Raw genomic sequence first — 18,150 nt, 5'->3', positions numbered from 1 at the left:
AGACGCTGGTCACTGCAGTAGAATGGTAGGAGCGAGTGTGGCACACATTAGTGTCCCCACTGCAACACATAACAATACTATTGTTACACCTAACACAGAGAATAAAAATATATATGTGGTTATATACAAATTGAAATGATGTTTTAGTCAAATGTTATATCTGTTTGGTCAATTTGCAGTCTACAAATTATTAGTAATTATTCAAGTCAACATCTGCCCTGATGGCCTATGTAATTAATTTGAAAGTCCCAAAATGAATGAATTCTTGATATTGGCTTTAAAGGGGCATTCTACTGAAGTTCTAGGTTCGCGCGGAGCAGTTATGTCAAGTCCGAGACCATCGTTCGTCTCCGCCTTTCAAAGTGTGTTACATTATAGCGATTAAAAATTGTCAGACTGCATAAACTTTACAAAAACCAAGTGTTCAAAGTTCATTTCTTTTACTGCAGTCAATTGCAAGTTTCTGCATTTGCTCTTCACCAGCTTCATCCTGCAGCCATCACCTGCATTGTGGGAGGCTGTATTGTCAACCAATCATTAGAGCGTTAAAGTTTGAACCACGCGGCTGTGCCCAAAAGACGTGACTGAAACAGGAACCAACTTTGCCGCGATTCATGTACAGTGGATAAATACAAATTTAAATGTGATATTTGGGGCTCTCTCACCAATTGATTGTACAATGTAGGCTACATATATTATTTCAGTTTGTGAGTGTGTGATATGGGGTGGGAGAAGTGTATTTTGAAATTATAGAGAAATACTGTTATAAACAATGTCAATTACGTTAACACTGCCATGCTGATCTGAGCCTTGCTGTTGGAAAACCACAACAGTGTCAGACTTGACTGTCGCAAATGCACCTCCCTGACTTTATTTGTCAACTTTTGTCTACAGTCCTCTGCGTTAGCCTTACAACTCAAACGTGCCCCTACACTTAAGTGTTTTTGAATAATTTAGGAATTGTTAAAGCCACACTCTGCAAGATGTCTACACCATCAAAGAGTGGGTCACCAACAGACCCTTTATTAACAATGGATCAAATGTATCCAATGACATTGACTGAAATGTTTCTTAATATCTATTATTATAGAGATCTGCTCAGCCTAAAAACATGACATTCCATGAGAGCAGGATTAGATTTGAAACTCTTTATTACTATGATGGCTGCAAGTTTAAAAAAAAAAATGTATGATGAAATGTGGTAAAGCTTTGCCTCGGGTTATTGAGGGATGTGGTCTGGATTAGACCTCATAGGAAAACAGTTAATTCAGGTCTGTTTATATAAAGGGAAGCCGGTTCAGAAGGGAAACCCGAGTGCTGGTATCAGCTGATCACATGAGCAGAGATTGCACCAAAGTATTTTGTTCAGTCAGGGGGATTGGTATAGCATACCGTGCTCACTGCCTGTAGTTATTATATCATCTTTATATGCTGGGTTGCTCTGGCAGTGAGCCAGAGGGACGAGGGATGGGGATTTTAAATAATTTCACTATTCGTATCATTAATTTTTATCCGTATATTTGAAATACAAAATACAGGTTTTTAACCTGAGCACTGCTGCATGAGGCAAAGAGGCTGGCGCTCTTTTGCTGCAGGTGAGTAGGGGCTGGTGAGATGGGAGCAAACAGACAGAGGGAGAGAGCGATGCAGTAGCATCTCCGCAACAGCCACAATGTTATTTATCATCCCTTATAACAGTGCCCCGTCTTGACTGGAGTAGCCTAGAGAAGCTAGCTAGCTAGGCTAATTGAGGCGACATGCTGTGCTTTCTCCCCAACCCGATTCAGGTAAACTAAATTCTTGATTTGTCTTTGGCAGGAGAGGGACCAGACTCTTGCCCTGACAGCAGGAAGAGTCCTTCAGAGGAACCACAGCCAGAGACATCCAAACCAGCAAGACCACACCACTGCTCCCAATGTGGAAAGCGTTTTTAAGTGGTTATGGAAGCTGAAAGGGCATGAGAGAACACACACAGGAGAAAGGCCTTACCACTGCTCTCAGTGTAGAAAAACTTGTACCCAGTTAAGGAGCCTGAAGGAACACAAGAAAATACACACAGGAGAAAAGCCTTACCACTGCTCCATGTGTGAAAAGGGTTTTACCTGGCCAGGGGACCTGAAAACGCACGAAAGGACACACACAAGTGAGAAGCCTTACCACTGCTCCCAGTGTGGAAGGCGTTTTAAGTGGTTAGGGAGCCTGAAGGAGCATAAGAAAATACACACAGGAGAGAAACCTTACCATTGCTCCTTGTGTGGAAAGAGTTTTACCCAGTTAGGCAACCTGAAAGGGCATGAGAGAACACACCCTCAAGAGAGACCAGACACTCACGATGATAACAGGAAGAGTCCCTCCGATGAACCAGACCCAGAGACGTCCAAACCAGCGAGACGACACCACTGCTCCCAGTGTGCAAAGTTTTACTGAGTTGTGGGATCCAAAAGAGGACACACACAGGAGAAAAGCCTTACCGTTGCTACAAATGCGGAAAGAGTTTTAGGTGGTTAGGTAGCCTGAAGGAGCATGAGAGAACACACACAGGAGAGAAGCCCTACCACTGCTCTCATTGTGGAAAGTTTTACCCAGTCAGGGGACCTGAAAAAGCATGAGTGAACACACACAGGAGAGAAGCCCTACCATTGTTCCCACTGTGGAAATAGTTTTAGGTGGTTAAGGAGCCTGAAGGAGCATAAGAGAATACACACAGGAGAGAAGCCCTACAACTGCTCCCAGTGTGGGAAGGCACTTTCTCGATTAGGGTACACAGGAGAATTGAGAAGCTACAGTTGAAGTCGGAAGTTTACATACACCTTAGCCAAATCCATTTAAACTCAGTTTTTCACAATTCCTGACATTTAATCCTAGTAAAAATTCCCTGTCTTAGCTGGGTCAGAAGTTTACATACACTCAATTAGTATTTGGTAGCATTGCCTTTAAATTGTTTAACTTGGGTCAAATGTTTCAGGTAGCCTTCCACAAGCTTCCCACAATAAGTTGGGTGAATTTTGTCCCATTCCTACTGACAGAGCTGGTGTAACTGAGTCAGGTTTGCAGGCCTCCTTTCTCGCACACGCTTTTTCAGTTCTATAGGATTGAGGTCAGGGCTTTGTGATGGCCACTCCAATACCTTGACTTTGTTGTCAGTAAGCCATTTTACCACAACTTTGGAAGTATGCATGGGGTCACTCTGACAATTAATCCACACATAAAACGGCCAACCAAATCGTTTCTTGTCATCTCTCCTCCTTCCAGGCTTTTTCATCTTTGAACTTATATGGTGATCGGCATCTAAACTTTCATAGTATTACCACGACGACCGGCAAAACAGTTTGTCTTTCAATCACCCACGTGGGTAGAACCAATGAGGAGATGGCACGTGGGTACCTGCTTCTATAAACCAATGAGGAGATGGGAGAGGCAGGACTTTCAGCTTGATCTGTGTCAGAAATAGAAAGGAGTTCTATTTATGTATGGTACAGAGATCGAAATTCCAAGGTGAAACATTGTTCCTGAGGTCGGATAGGCAGACAGCTAGGCTTATATTGATCCCAGCTGTTCCAAACTAAATGCTAGGCTGGAAGCAAAAGAAAATAATAATGTACAAGTTTAGATGAATACAAGAGATGATTAGGACAGCAACATGAACATGACATTCTTATGAGGCAGGGTGATAATTTTCAGATTGATCTGTTAGCAGGCATAGTGTGCCTATAACAGCCAATAACAGTAAGGCTTGGAACGCTGCTTTTCCAACCAGCACCCAGGATCAAAACAACCCATTTCATAATAAGTTATATTCTTCAAGAATCAATAGCTATATAGCCTTTGTATGTATACAATGAATTGCATTGAATTGCTGTGTGATTCTTTGTAATGAATAGCACTATAAAAGTTACATGTATTATTAATTAATTAATTAAATAAAACGTTTTAAAAAATGGATGGATGTACTAATTCTGGATGTTCCCTTTATCTGGGCATTCTACTGAAGTTCTACACTTGTTTTTTTAATGATGTTAATGTACAATATGTTTTTTAATGTAGTAATTCGTTAAAGCCATCCTGTAAGATGCCTATACCATCTAAGAATGGGCCACCAACATAACGTTATTAACAATGGGTCAAATGTTACCCATTCAAGTACCTATCTGCAGTGTCTGTCATATGAAAGTTAAGTTCCAAAGGTTTCCAAAACTGTATCGCAAGTGAGGATTATTGTTTCTTAACATTAAAACAATGTCGGAAATGTACACATTGGCCCATACATCCGACTGAGAACCCTAGAGAGGGCTACATGCCATCTTGTGTTAACAAAAAACCAAAAATGGGGGATGCATCCCAGCAAAGCCACTACACAACACAACACTAAACAATACATGAATTGCACTTTACGGTGACAAACGGTGCTCACAAACTGTTAGGGCATACATAAAGTCCCAACAGTGTACCACTGCTACACCTGGCTATCAGCGGAGCCTTGTCTGGCAGCGAAACAGTTAATTCAGCCTCATTTACTGCCTTTAAAAAAAACATAGCTGATATGGCTGACTTGCTTTAAAAAAATGTGGTTTCTACTGACAATTGAGATGTACAAACTGTGGCAAAAGGTGATGACAAGCAGATAAAGAGGCCATCCATAATTTTGATTAAGACGTTAATGAGCGAGCTAGGACGGACGTACTGTAGTCAATACAACTATTTGTTCAGCACTTTTGAAATGTACAGCGACAGAATTCAGAACATGGGCCGTTCTTAGTCAGAACCGTAGGATAAATAAAGGGGGCATATAAGCTGACAATGAAAGCTCTTACAATATTCAATGATTACATTTCTCTAAAACAGGTAATAGGCTACATGTGCACCACCAAGTCAGAACAGTAGGCAAAATTAAGAAGGGAAAATGGGCTACAAACAGCTTACTACACAACATACACTTAGTATTACTTTTTAATTTTTTTACCCCTTTTTCGTGGTATCCAATTGTTTAGTAGCTACTATCTTGTCTCATCGCTACAACTCCCGTACGGGCTCGGGAGAGACGAAGGTTGAAAGTCATGCGTCCTCCGATACACAACCCAACCAAGCCGCACTGGAGATAGGCAAATAATTACAATTTAGCAGATTAACACTGGAGTGATAAATGATCAGATGGTCATGTGCAGGTAGAGATACTGGTGTGCAAAAGAGCAGAAAAGTAAATAAATAAAAACAGTATGGGGATGAGGTAGGTAAATTGGGTGGGTTATTTACCAATGGACTATGTTCAGCTGCAGTGATCGGTTAGCTGCTCAGATAGCAGATGTTTAAAGTTGGTGAGGGAGATAAAAGTCTCCAACTTCAGCAATTTTTGCAATTCGTTCCAGTCCCAGGCAGCAGAGAAATGGAAGGAAAGGCGGCCAAATGAGGTGTTGGCTTTAGCGATGATCAGTGAGATACACCTGCTGGAGCGCGTGCTACGGGTGGGTGTTGCCATCGTGACCAGTGAACTGAGATAAGGCGGAGCTTTACCTAGCATGGACTTGTAGATGACCTGGAGCCAGTGGGTTTGGCGACGAATATGTAGCGAGGGCCAGCCGACTAGAGCATACAGGACGCAGTGGCGGGTGGTATAAGGTGCTTTAGTAACAAAACGGATGGCACTGTGATAAACTGCATCCAGTTTGCTGAGTAGGGTATTGGAAGCTATTTTGTAGATGACATCGCCGAAGTCGAGGATCGGTAGGATAGTCAGTTTTACTAGGGTACGTTTGGCGGCGTGAGTGAAAGAGGCTTTGTTGCGAAATAGAAAGCCGACTCTAAATTTGATTTTCGATTGGAGATGTTTGATATGAGTCTGGAAGGAGAGTTTACAGTCTAGCCAGACACCTAGGTACTTATAGATGTCCACATATTCAAGGTCGGAACCATCCAGGGTGGTGATGCTAGTCGGGCGTGCTGGTGCAGGCAGCTAACAGTTGAAAAGCATGCATTTGGTTTTACTAGCGTTTAAGAGCAGTTGGAGGCCACGGAAGGAGTGTTGTATGGCATTGAAGCTCGTTTGGAGGTTAGATAGCACAGTGTCCAAGGAAGGGCCAGAAGTATACAGAATGGTGTTGTCTGCGTAGAGGTGGATCAGGGAATCGCCGCAGCAAGAGCAACATCATTGATATATACAGAGAAAAGAGTCGGCCCGAGAATTGAACCCTGTGACTGCCAGAGGACCGGACAACATGCCCTCCGATTTGACACACTGAACTCTGTCTGCAAAGTAGTTGGTGAAACAGGCAATGCAGTTATTAGATAAACCGAGGCTACTGAGTCTGCCGATAAGAATATGGTGATTGACAGAGTCGAAAGCCTTGGCCAGGTCGATGAATACGGCTGCACAGTACTGTCTTTTATCGATGGCGGCTATGATATCGTTTAGTACCTTGAGCGTGGCTGAGGTGCACCCGTGGCCAGCTCTGAAACCAGATTGCACAGCGGAGAAGGTATGGTGGGATTCGAGATGGTCAGTGATCTGTTTGTTGACTTGGCTTTCGAAGACCTTAGATAGGCAGGGCAGGATGGATATAGGTCTGTAACAGTTTGGGTCCAGGGTGTCTCCCCCTTTGAAGAGGGGGATGACCGCGGCAGCTTTCCAGTCCTTGGGGATCTCAGACGATATGAAAGAGAGGTTGAACAGGCTGGTAATAGGGGATGTGACAATGGTGGCAGATAGTTTCAGAAATAGAGGGTCCAGATTGTCAAGCCCAGCTGATTTGTATGGGTCCAGGTTTTGCAGCTCTTTCAGAACATCTGCTATCTGGATTTGGGTAAAGGAGAAGCTGGGGAGGAAGGTTGGAGTAGCCAGGAGGAAGGCATGGCCAGTCATTGAGAAATGCTTGTTGAAATTTTTGATTAACATGGATTTATCGGTGGTGACTGTGTTACCTAGCCTCAGTTCAGTGGGCAGCTGGGAGGAGGTGCTCTTGTTCTCCATGGACTTCACAGTGTCCCAGAACTTTTTGGAGGTAGGAGCTACAGGATGCAAATTTCTGCTTGAAAAAGCTGGCCTTTGCTTTCCTGACTGACTGTGTGTTTTGGTTCCTGACTTCCCTGAACAGTTGCATATCGTGGGGACTATTCGATGCTATTGCAGTCCGCCACAGGATGTTTTTGTGCTGGTCGAGGGCAGTCAGGTCTGGAGTGAACCAAGGGCTATATCTGTTCTTAGTTCTGCATTTTTTGAACGGAACATGCTTATCTAAAATGGTGAGGAAGTTACTTTTAAAGAATGACAAGGCATCCTCAACTGACGGGATGAGGTAAATATCCTTCCAGGATACCCCAGCCAGGTCGATTAGAAAGGCATGCTCGCAGAAGTGTTTTAGGGAGCGTTTGACAGTGATGAGGGGTGGTCGTTTGACAGCGGACCCGTAGCGGATACAGGCAATGAGACAGTGATCGTTGAGATCCTGATTGAAGGTTTTTTTTTTTTTTTTTTTTTTTTTTTTTTGGAGGGCCAGTTGGTCAGGATAAAGTCCATGAGGGTGCCCATGTTTACAGATTTAGGGTCTAGTCTAGATTAAACCTCATAGAAAGATTGTTTAATTTTATGGAGGTTTAATTTAGGTTTCTCTGTTCAACTAAATACCGTGTTTGTGTTTGACAGGAGAGAGACCCGATTCTCAATCTGACAGCGGGAAGAGTCCTTCAGGGGAATTAGACCCAGAAACGCAAATTAAACAGCGAGACGACACCACTACTCTCATTATGGAAAGACTTTTACCTGGTTCAGGAATGTAAAAGATCATGAGTTTCCACACGAGAATACAAAATGGAGAGAAGCCTCACCAATGCCCCCAGTGTGGAAATCTTTTTAACCGGTTAGGACACCTTAAAATGCATGAGGACACACACACAAGAAAAGCTTTACCAATGCTTCCTGTGTTTTAAAGAGTTTTACCCAGTTAGGGAACCTGAATAAGCATTATCGGAAACACTGGAGGGGATAAGCCCTACCACTGCTCCCAGTGTAAAAACAGCTTTACCCAAATTAAGGCACCTAAATAGGCATGAAAGAATACATACACGGTAGGGGAAGACATGCCACTGTTGTAATTGTGAAAATACATTTTCCTCGACAGAGAACCTGAAACCACATGGCTGTGTTCTGACTTATGTTTTTGAATGAGAATGCAATATTTTTTGTTTGTTTATGCCACATGAAAACTTACCAATAATAGGCCTCCTCTTTTAAAAAAAATCTCAAATCAGTTAAAGATTTTGCTGTGTTTAATAAAATATATATTCCTACACTATGAGGTTGGAATAATACTGTGTAATTGTGAACATGATGACAATGTCCTTTTAGTGTAAGAGCTGTTAGGAAAGAACACCTGAAATGTCTGCCGGTTTTGGTGGGAGGGAGTCTTGGGCTTCCAGGGTGACATCAGCATGCGGTGAAATAGTTAGCCTAATAGTCCAATAACAAAAGAGATTTCAAAAACTGTCTGCCAATAACAACAGCTCATTAAACATTTAAAAAATGTATTTTGTTTTGATGATTAACTTGGATAGATCAGATACAAGTATAAACCCTCAGATATTGCTCCCTAAATGATTTGGATATGTTAAAATGTAAACTATTTAATAGAATGTACATTTCTTGACTCTAACCTTGAATATAGTCATTTTGTTAGAGTTAATTTGTGTACTTTTAAGAGCTACATTCCACTAGATTCTGTGTTGGGCAGAAGAAAGACGTGTTTGATTGAATCTGAATATCTTATATTGACTGGAGGAGTGTGACATTTACATGTGAGATATGTGATTGATATATACAGTGGGGCAAAAAAGTATTTATTCATCCACCAATTGTGCACGTTCTCCCACTTAAAAAGAGGAAAGAGGCCTGTAATTTTCATCATAGGTACACTTCAACTATGACAGACAAAATGAGAAAAAGAAATCCAGAAAATAACATTGTAGGATTTGTAAAGAATTTATTTGCAAAGGATGGTGGAAAATAAGTATTTGGTCATCTACAAACAAGCAAGATTTATGGCTCTCACAGAGCTGTAACTTCTTCTTTAAGAGGCTCCTCTGTCCTCCACTCGTTACCTGTATTAATGGCACCTGTTTGAACTTGTTATCAGTATAAAAGACACCTGTCCACAACCTCAAACAGTCACACTCCAAACTCCACTATGGCCAAGACCAAAGAGCTGTCAAAGGACACCAGAAACAAAATTGTAGACCTGCACCAGGCTGGGAAGACTGAATCTGCAATAGGTAAGCAGCTTGGTTTGAAGAAATCAACTGTGGGAGCAATTATTAGGAAATGGAAGACATACAAGACCACTGATAATCTCCCTCGATCTGGGGCTCCACGCAAGATCATACTGCCGATTTTGCAGGTTTTCCTACTTACAAATTATGTAGAGGTCTAATTTTTTATCATTGGTACACTTCAACTGTGAGAGACGGAATCTAAAACAAATCCAGAAAATCACATTGTATGATTTTTAAGTAATTAATTTGCATTTTATCGCATGACATAAGTATTTGATACATCAAATAAGCAGAACCTAATATTTGGTACAGAAACATTTGTTTGCAATTACAGAGATCATATGTTTCCTGTAGTTCTTGACCAGGTTTGCACACACTGCAGCAGGGATTTTGGCCCCTCCTCCATACAGACCTTCTCCAGATCCTTCAGGTTTCGGGGCTGTCGCTGGGCAATACGGACTTTCAGCTCCCTCCAAAGATTTTCTATTGGGTTCAGGTCTGGAGACTGGCTAGGCCACTCCAGGACCTTGAGATGCTTCTTACTGAGCCACTCCTTAGTTGCCCTGGCTGTGTGTTTCGGGTCGTTGTCATGCTGGAAGACCCAGCCACGACCCATCTTCAATGCTCTTACTGAGGGAAGGAGGTTGTTGGCCAAGATCTCGCGATACATGGCCCCATCCATCCTCCCCTCAATACGGTGCAGTCGTCCTGTCCCTTTTGCAGAAAAGCATCCCCAAAGAATGATGTTTCCACCTCCATGCTTCACGGTTGGGATGGTGTTCTTGGGGTTGTACTGATCCTTCTTCTTCCTCCAAACACGGCGAGTGGAGTTTAGACCAAAAAGCTCTATTTGTCTCATCAGACCACATGACCTCCTCCAATTCCTCCTCTGGATCATCCAGATGGTCATTGGCAAACTTCAGACGGGCCTTGACATGCGCTGGCTTGAGCTGGGGGACCTTGTGTGCGCTGCAGGATTTTAATCCATGACGGCGTAGTGTGTTACTAATGGTTTTCTTTGAGAATGTGGTCCCAGCTCGCTTCAGATCATTGACCAGGTCCTGCCGTGTAGTTCTGGGCTGATCCCTCACCTTCCTCATGATCATTGATGCCCCACGAGGTGAGATCTTGCATGGAGTCCCAGACCGAGGGTGATTGACCGTCATCTTGAACTTCTTCCATTTTCTAATAATTATGCCAACAGTCGTTACCTTCTCACCAAGCTGCTTGCCTATTGTCCTGTAGCCCATCCCAGCCTTGTGCAGGTCTACAATTTTATCCCTGATGTCCTTACACCCTCTCTGGTCTTGGCCATTGTGGAGAGGTTGGAGTCTGTTTGATTGAGTGTGTGGACAGGTGTCCTTTATACAGGTAACGAGTTCAAACAGGTGCAGTTAATACAGGTAATGAGTGGAGAACAGGAGGCCTTCTTAAAGAAAAACTATCAGGTCTGTGAGAGCCGGAATTCTTACTGGTTGGTAGGTGATCAAATACTTATGTCATGCAATAAAATGCAAATGAATTACTTAAAAATCATACAATGTGATTTTACAGACCTCTACATGCGTTGTAAGTAGGAAAACCTGCAAAATCGGCAGTGTATCAAATACTTGTTCTCCCCACTGTATATATTTTTTTCTAAGATAATCTTTGAGAACTAACAATCACCAACATAAAAGCTGGACAGTCTGGGAGAATCAAAATATAAAAAATAATATGCATTTAGGAATATTTTTATCATGGCATGGGGACCTCATAGTTTGTGTGATGTTTGGGTCACTCGGATAGCATAAGCCATGGGATGCCCCCTCCACCTGCCCCATAGAGTACCACAGTTTGAGTCATAATACCCATAAAACCTAGAGGTCAAACAGGGAAATGTTTCCAATCGTTTTTCCACCATTCATTTTTCCCATAGGGGATTTTAGAAACACTTAAAATAAGGGCTGTGCTTTGTGTAGGCTTACCCTGGCATGATGTTTTGGTGACCATGTAAATCTCTCTAGGACAAGGTGACTTCATCAATATATTCACTTAGTTTCCAGATTTGGCCTATATCCCAGTTTTTTTTGACCTGATTAGCTAGCTCTACCACCCAAATAATGTAGACCTGATCTGCTGCTATACAGACCTATTGAGACAGTATTTGTACTTTGCTCTTTTGTCAGTAATAAAAACATTTATTAAAAAAAAGTGAAACTGCTCTGTGTCTATAAATTAAAGTACATTCTCCATATTACACAACCATTATATCAGAACATTCTGAAACACTTTACCTGATGAATGTGACCCAGTATTGCGGGGCCTTGCTGTAGGGCTGGGGTCTGAACTGAGTGTGTTGACTAGTTTGTGTGGAGGCTTGGCCAGCTCCCCTTCAGTGAACTTGTCAGGGTGGACTAGGTAGCTGGACTGGAGCTGTTCCATTCAGGTAATCAAACTGTGGAAACTATCCAGCAACTCCATGTGATTCGGCACCACCTCTTCTGGACCCCCTGACTGCTGAGAGGGGTAGGCACTTGATATGTCTCTTTTAGAAGTCTAAAAAAAAGGATTCTCAATGAGAATAACTTCTATTAATAAATATTCAATTCAATATTTGACTGTTCTGATTAGTGTTTTACATTCAGCTGAATCCCAAATACGAGGGCTACCTACAGCACTACACCCAGGAGGTGCTCCAATGCATCCTGGGATTCATGCAGGAGAACTCATCAGGAAGGAACAGAAGGGTGACCAGGATGATGATGTCAGAGGTCAAGCCAGACACTGCCACCACTGTGGGCACCAAAACAAACTGCAACAGAGGAGCAGGTCAAAACTTCAGAAATCTCACTTAACGACTTTTATTTATTTTATTTTATTTCACCTTTATTTAACCAGGTAGGCTAGTTGAGAACAAGTTCTCATTTGCAACTGCGACCTGGCCAAGATAAAGCATAGCAGTGTGAACAGATAACACAGAGTTACACATGGTGTAAACAATTAACAAGTCAATAACACAGTAGAAAAAAATAGTCTATATACATTGTGTGCAAAAGGCATGAGGAGGTAGGCAAATAATTACAATTTTGCAGATTAACACTGGAGTGATAAACGATCAGATGGTCATGTACAGGTAGAGATATTGGTGTGCAAAAGAGCAGAAAAGTAAATAAAGAAAAACAGTATGGGGATGAGGTAGGTAAAAATGGGTGGGCTATTTACCGATAGACTATGTACAGCTGCAGCGATCGGTTAGCTGCTCAGATAGCAGATATTTGAAGTTGGTGAAGGAGATAAAAGTCTCAGATTTTTGCAATTTGTTCCAGTCACAGGCAGCAGAGAACTGGAACGAAAGGCGGCCAAATGAGGTGTTGGCTTTAGGGATGATCAGTGAGATACACCTGCTGGAGCGCGTGCTACGGGTGGGTGTTGCCATCGTGACCAGTGAACTGAGATAAGGCGGAGCTTTACCTAGCATGGACTTGTAGATGACCTGGAGCCAGTGGGTCTGGTGACGAATAAGTAGCGAGTGCCAGCCGACTAGAGCATACAGGTCGCAGTGGTGGGTGGTATAAGGTGCTTTAGTGACAAAACGGATGGCACTGTGATAAACTGCATCCAGTTTGCTGAGTAGAGTGTTGGAAGCTATTTTGTAGATGACATCGCCGAAGTCGAGGATCGGTAGGATACTCAGTTTTACTAGGGTAAGTTTGGCGGCATGAGTGAAGGAGGCTTTGTTGCGGAATAGAAAGCCGACTCTAGATTTGATTTTCGATTGGAGATGTTTGATATGAGTCTGGAATGAGAGTTTACAGTCTAGCCAGACACCTAGGTACTTATAGATGTCCACATATTCAAGGTCGGAACCATCCAGGGTGGTGATGCTAGTCAGGCGTGCGGGTGCAGGCAGCGAACGGTTGAAAAGCATGCATTTGGTTTTTACTAGCGTTTAAGAGCAGTTGGAGGCCACGGAAGGAGTGTTGTATGGCATTGAAGCTCGTTTGGAGGTTAGATAGCACAGTGTCCAAGGACGGGCCGGAAGTATATAGAATGGTGTCATCTGCGTAGAGGTGGATCAGGGAATCGCCGCAGCAAGAGCAACATCATTGATATATACAGAGAAAAGAGTCGGCCCGAGAATTGAACCCTGTGGCACCCCCATAGAGACTGCCAGAGGACCGGACAGCATGATGATGGTCAAACAAGCAGTAAGAGGAAGAGTGACACAGAGGCAGGCCAAGAAGGCAGTATCGTCAGCCGTAGGCTGAAAACGGGAAACCTCTCACCCAAACCAAGAGGAAGTCCTCCAGTGACATCACTGTAGCGCCAAAATTTGAAGGCGAAGAAGAGGGGTAGACCAAGCAGGAAGAAGAGAAGGAAACGACGTGGAAGGAAAGGAGAGGTGGCTCCTAAAGAGGCAGAGGTGAAGAAGAGGCCCAAGCTGAGCTTGGCTGTCCTCAGGGAAGCAGCCCAGTATATTCTCTAAATTCATGAGCATGGGATGGATTAGCTGCCACACAGGAGGAAAGACAGAGACAGCCGAACCTGACCAGGAGGAGACGCAGAGTAGCCAACCTCAGGAGAATGGTGGGGAACACAGGAAAAACCCTCGGGAGAAAGTAAGAGAGGAAGCGGAGGAGAAAGCTGAAAGTGAGGTCATAGCCGAGTACATGTCGTTGGAAATCCACTTCATCGACCGTGTCCCGTCTGTCACATTTTTTTTGTACCCTTGCTTTAGCCATTATGTTTTGTCTATTACTATGTTGAATCTGGACTCCTCTTTTCCTCTCCCCTGTCCAGAGTACCTGTGTGTGGACCTGATGGAGCGTTTGTTCCAGGGCCTTCTGGTGTTGAGGACACGCTGTCTGGAATGTGAGTGTCACGCTAAGAGGAGAGAAGACTTCCAGGACATCAGTGCCCCAGTGCAGGCGGACGAACACCGCGGCCCAGACAATAGCTCGGAATGTGAGGGGTGTTACTATGTGTACACACACTCACACAGGGTTCTTGTTTAATACGGCAATCCTGCAGCCTAGAGACTCTACCACACACGCACACACGTTAGCACATGGTCACACATACATGAACAGTCACCACTTAAACAAGCGGTTTCAAAGATCAGCCCAAACAACAGTCTCCACAATGTATATCCTCTCATATTACAACCATCTCACCCTAACCCCCTCTCCTCTGCTCTCCACCCCTCCAGTCTCCCCTGACCCAAAGCTGGAGCTGAAAACTCTGAAAACTCTCCCAGTTTGCCTCGGTGGAGAGGATCGTAGGAGAGTACCTCTGTGAGACCTGCCACCACTACACTGAGGCTGAGAGGAGTCTGCCGTTTGATAAACCCCCCCCAGAGGTCGTCACCATCCACCTCAAGTGCTTCTCTGTCCTTTATAATACCCCCTGTCTCAAGTCTGCTTGGTTTTGCACTTACTCTAGTTACAGTGGATGGATACTTTGCCACTTACATACAACTTCAACACACAATCAGATATAATATAACACAGAAGCGCAACACCACATTATACATCAGTACTTGGTAAGCCGATCTGACGAAAAAAGGACGCTGTAAAGGTTCAGTGTGTTTAGATTAGCTCAGTGTTGGTTTTGCAACCATCTTTGTAACCTCTGTGTCTCAAGCTACTCAGCATGTGTAAACTGACGCTCTCTCTCTCTCTGTGTTGTTCAGGAAGGACCCGTACTCCGGCCTCTCAAAGGTGAATACCCCCCCTACAGACCCCTTTCAAGCACTCTCTGGAGGAGTGGTGCATGCACCCCTCAGCCACTGGAGGGCAGCACTACCAGCTGTTTGCTGTGGTCATTCACAGCGCTGTCACCATCTCCAGGGGACAGTACACCACCTACATCAGGATGATGGACAGCAAGGACACCAAGGTCCACCTGCCCAAGGGGGATGAGAAGCAGAGCGGAGAGGAAGAGGAGTGTGGTGGGAAATTGCATGGTCCGCAACCCAAGGAAGAGGTGTTGGATTATGATGAAGGGGAAGTGTCTTACAGTCTCAATGGTAAAGGACAAAATGGTTCTGCTAACGCCAACTCTGCCAGCACCACAATAAACAGCAAGCTGGGGGCCAAGAAGGCCTCACAGAGGGGGTGGGACTGCTGGGGGGGCCAGAGGAGCCTGTCCAGCTACGACTTTGGGGCCAAAAAGCAGACAGCCAACCCAGACAAGGCAGCTTCATGTCGTGCAGTAAAACTGTACGTAAGACTTTAAACCAGTCTTTTCATATAGGCCTAGACAACATCCAAAATAACTAATAATACACTGAATTCGTATACATTTGCAGTCATTTAAAATTGTAAAGCCATGTCTTTCTACACAGTACCGTACCACAACTAATTTTATCAATCTGGGAGGAAAACTTGATGAAGTAGCCAATCATTTTGCTGTGTATTTTAGATGGAATCAAGTCATTATAACGTACCAGAGGCCACCAAAATACAGCTCATTAGGCAACCTTATTTTAAGCCCCCACGGTCCGGGAAGTCCATAGCTTTACTTAGGGAAAACACTGGCTCCATGCCTTCAAATACTGTTGGACCGTCAGAAATAAGCTGCTCAGTTTTGGTCCATAATGTTTAAGTTCAGTTAGATACAGATAAAGGTGACCATCTCGGTCTAATTCTTCGGTGGAATATCTTTTGCACGTGTAGAAAATAACATTTCTTGGTCGATTTATTATTTTGTACAACATTGTATAAATACATTCAAGCAGTCAATAAATACCTAGCCAATCACTTTACAAAATGCTAGTACAACATCGTATTGAAGAAGACATGTTTTTGCATCATGGATTGATGTATGTAGCCTACATTGGATGTTTTCTTGTAAAGTTCTGTCCAACAGCAGTACCTCATTCCAGTTAAACAAGTCCTGGCCCTATGAAAGATCATATCTAGAATGATGATTTACTATAAGCAATAAAGTTGTAACTTATGTACAACATCATTTCTATGAATCTTTTCCCTGCTGTGAAAAATATTATATTCTAAAGATTTCAAATAAATGGTTTGGTTTTGAAACCAGAAAAGTCCAGAGTAGATTCTTTTACATGTGAATTATTCCCACATATTTTATGCTTCTCGCTCCTCCTAATTTGTAGATTCTCTTGTACATTTAATAAAACACCAGCTTATGCAAAGCTTTTCTTTGTTTGCCCAAGAGTTCTTCAAGATTGTCTTTTTCGTCTCCAAAGAACAGTACTCACCCATTAGGACATTCAAATATTTATTTAGTAAAATAGTTAAAGTAAACAAAAAAAATACATAACTATTCACTGTCAATGTTTAAAACATTTCCCTAACTAAAAACAAAATGTAGCTCAAATTAGAAAGCATGATGATAAATAGTGTCGGTACATATTTTGTTTTCTTTCTTTCCAATTTTTTTATTAAATATTAAAACGTTCAAGTCATAAAATGCATTGATACACAGTAAATAAAAAAAGTGCACACATGAAATATGAATAGAGATTTGACATTATACGTAGTAACATCCACTTTGTTAAACCCACTGATTGCGTAAACAGGCTGCCAGCCTGTAAACGAATAAGACACTTGTATGACGTACCGAGTTCGTGGTAACACTTCTTTATCTTTCCTTCTGCTCGCTATCGGGAACGCTGACTCTGTCTTTACACATGAATAAACTAAGGCAATGATTCTTAATTAAAAAAATGTTCTTCATCTTCAAAGCTCAAGCTTGCGGAGACTCATTCTGCTGAAGGAATCCCTGTGGGGAAAAAAGAACACAGAATGCAAAGTCAGTGAAATATGGAGAAGCCAAGCCATACCAGATTGGCCATGCATATAACCTTACACCCAATAGAAACCAAGTGCAGACAGTTTTACAGAGGTGATTCCAAATCACAGAATACCAAACTACCTGGTGAAGCTGTCCGTTTGCTGCATTTAACAGAAGCAAAAGCAGGAAATCATATTTATGTGGAGGGGAATGCATGACAAAACATTGGCAATAGGAGTACTTCATACGCCCAAATTAACATCATAAACACTCCAAAGAAAGAGTTGTGAACATTAGAAGCAGTTTACATTTAAACTGTTTCTATGTCTCAAAAAATCTTTCTAATCCCAGGTGAGATAGTTTTTTCCTTTGAAATGTAGACCTACATTTATTGTGATAGTGTGTTGCTGAAGGGTGCAGCCAAAACCGTGTAAATGAAGATGACAAATATAATCTAAATGAGGAGTTTCTCGGAGATCCTCTCGTAGACCGACACATTCTATTATACAGGGGTGTAGATCGACCAGATCGCACTGGAGCGATGCTTCGTCACTTCTCAGAATGGTGCTTGTTTAATAAAGTGTAAAACTTAAGGTGAATCAACGTCTCGCAAGATCACTTAATGATTCATCAGTATTCTACATAAACCCAAAATACTGAATATATAATAGCATAGTTTCATGTAACTGCTAGACCAGAAACACCATTTCATATGTAGGCTACACTTACAACATTTTATATGCATTATTATAAATCATCCACTTTGTTACATTTTGAATCGAGCATCAACAAGTCAGTGAAAAGTCATTAGAAAATAAAATTACAAATGTAGTTTATTTCTATTATACAAATGTTGTGGCATAAGTGTCAGTAAGAGAGAAATTTTACTCCTTTTGAAAGTGAAACAATATACAGGGGCAAGCGAATTAGCCCATCTTCATTTAAATCTGTGTCTGGAATAAATACAGGCACTAGTAGCCAGCCATACATTAGGCTATTTATTAGCCTATTTCGTTGATAATTGAATAGGACTAAGTAAATCATGTGCATTTTCATCTGTCGGGGTCATTTAACAATGTGGGTGAATGAATGAAGGACATGGCGGAGAAAATTGCAAGATTATGTTATAATACTGTTATTGCATCA

At 42.5% G+C, this 18,150-nt stretch overlaps 1 protein-coding gene and 1 pseudogene across 13 annotated transcripts in view; one reads left to right on the top strand and one right to left on the bottom strand.

Annotated features, from left to right (window-relative positions):
- The window catches only part of LOC110521002, a 56,827-nt pseudogene extending 41,353 nt beyond the window's left edge, over positions 1 to 15,474 (top strand).
- Positions 15,475 to 16,471: 997 nt separating this feature from the next.
- LOC110521001 (dedicator of cytokinesis protein 7) overlaps positions 16,472 to 18,150 on the bottom strand; it is an 84,928-nt gene continuing 83,249 nt past the window's right edge. For 10 of the 13 annotated variants that reach the window (XM_036969136.1, XM_036969137.1, XM_036969138.1 and 7 more), the window contains one exon: positions 16,472 to 16,992. In XM_036969136.1, coding sequence (XP_036825031.1) covers positions 16,950 to 16,992 — 43 coding nt within the window. In that variant the 3' untranslated portion in view covers positions 16,472 to 16,949. The remainder of the gene's footprint in view (positions 16,993 to 18,150) is intronic. The other 3 variants (XM_036969143.1, XM_036969146.1, XM_036969147.1) reach the window with 1 other exon arrangement.

The sequence above is a fragment of the Oncorhynchus mykiss genome, chromosome 30 (genome assembly GCF_013265735.2).
Source record: "Oncorhynchus mykiss isolate Arlee chromosome 30, USDA_OmykA_1.1, whole genome shotgun sequence".
NCBI lineage: Eukaryota > Metazoa > Chordata > Actinopteri > Salmoniformes > Salmonidae > Oncorhynchus > Oncorhynchus mykiss.
The sequence above is the reverse complement of the archived record's forward strand: the minus strand, read 5'-3'. Positions and strand labels throughout refer to the sequence as shown.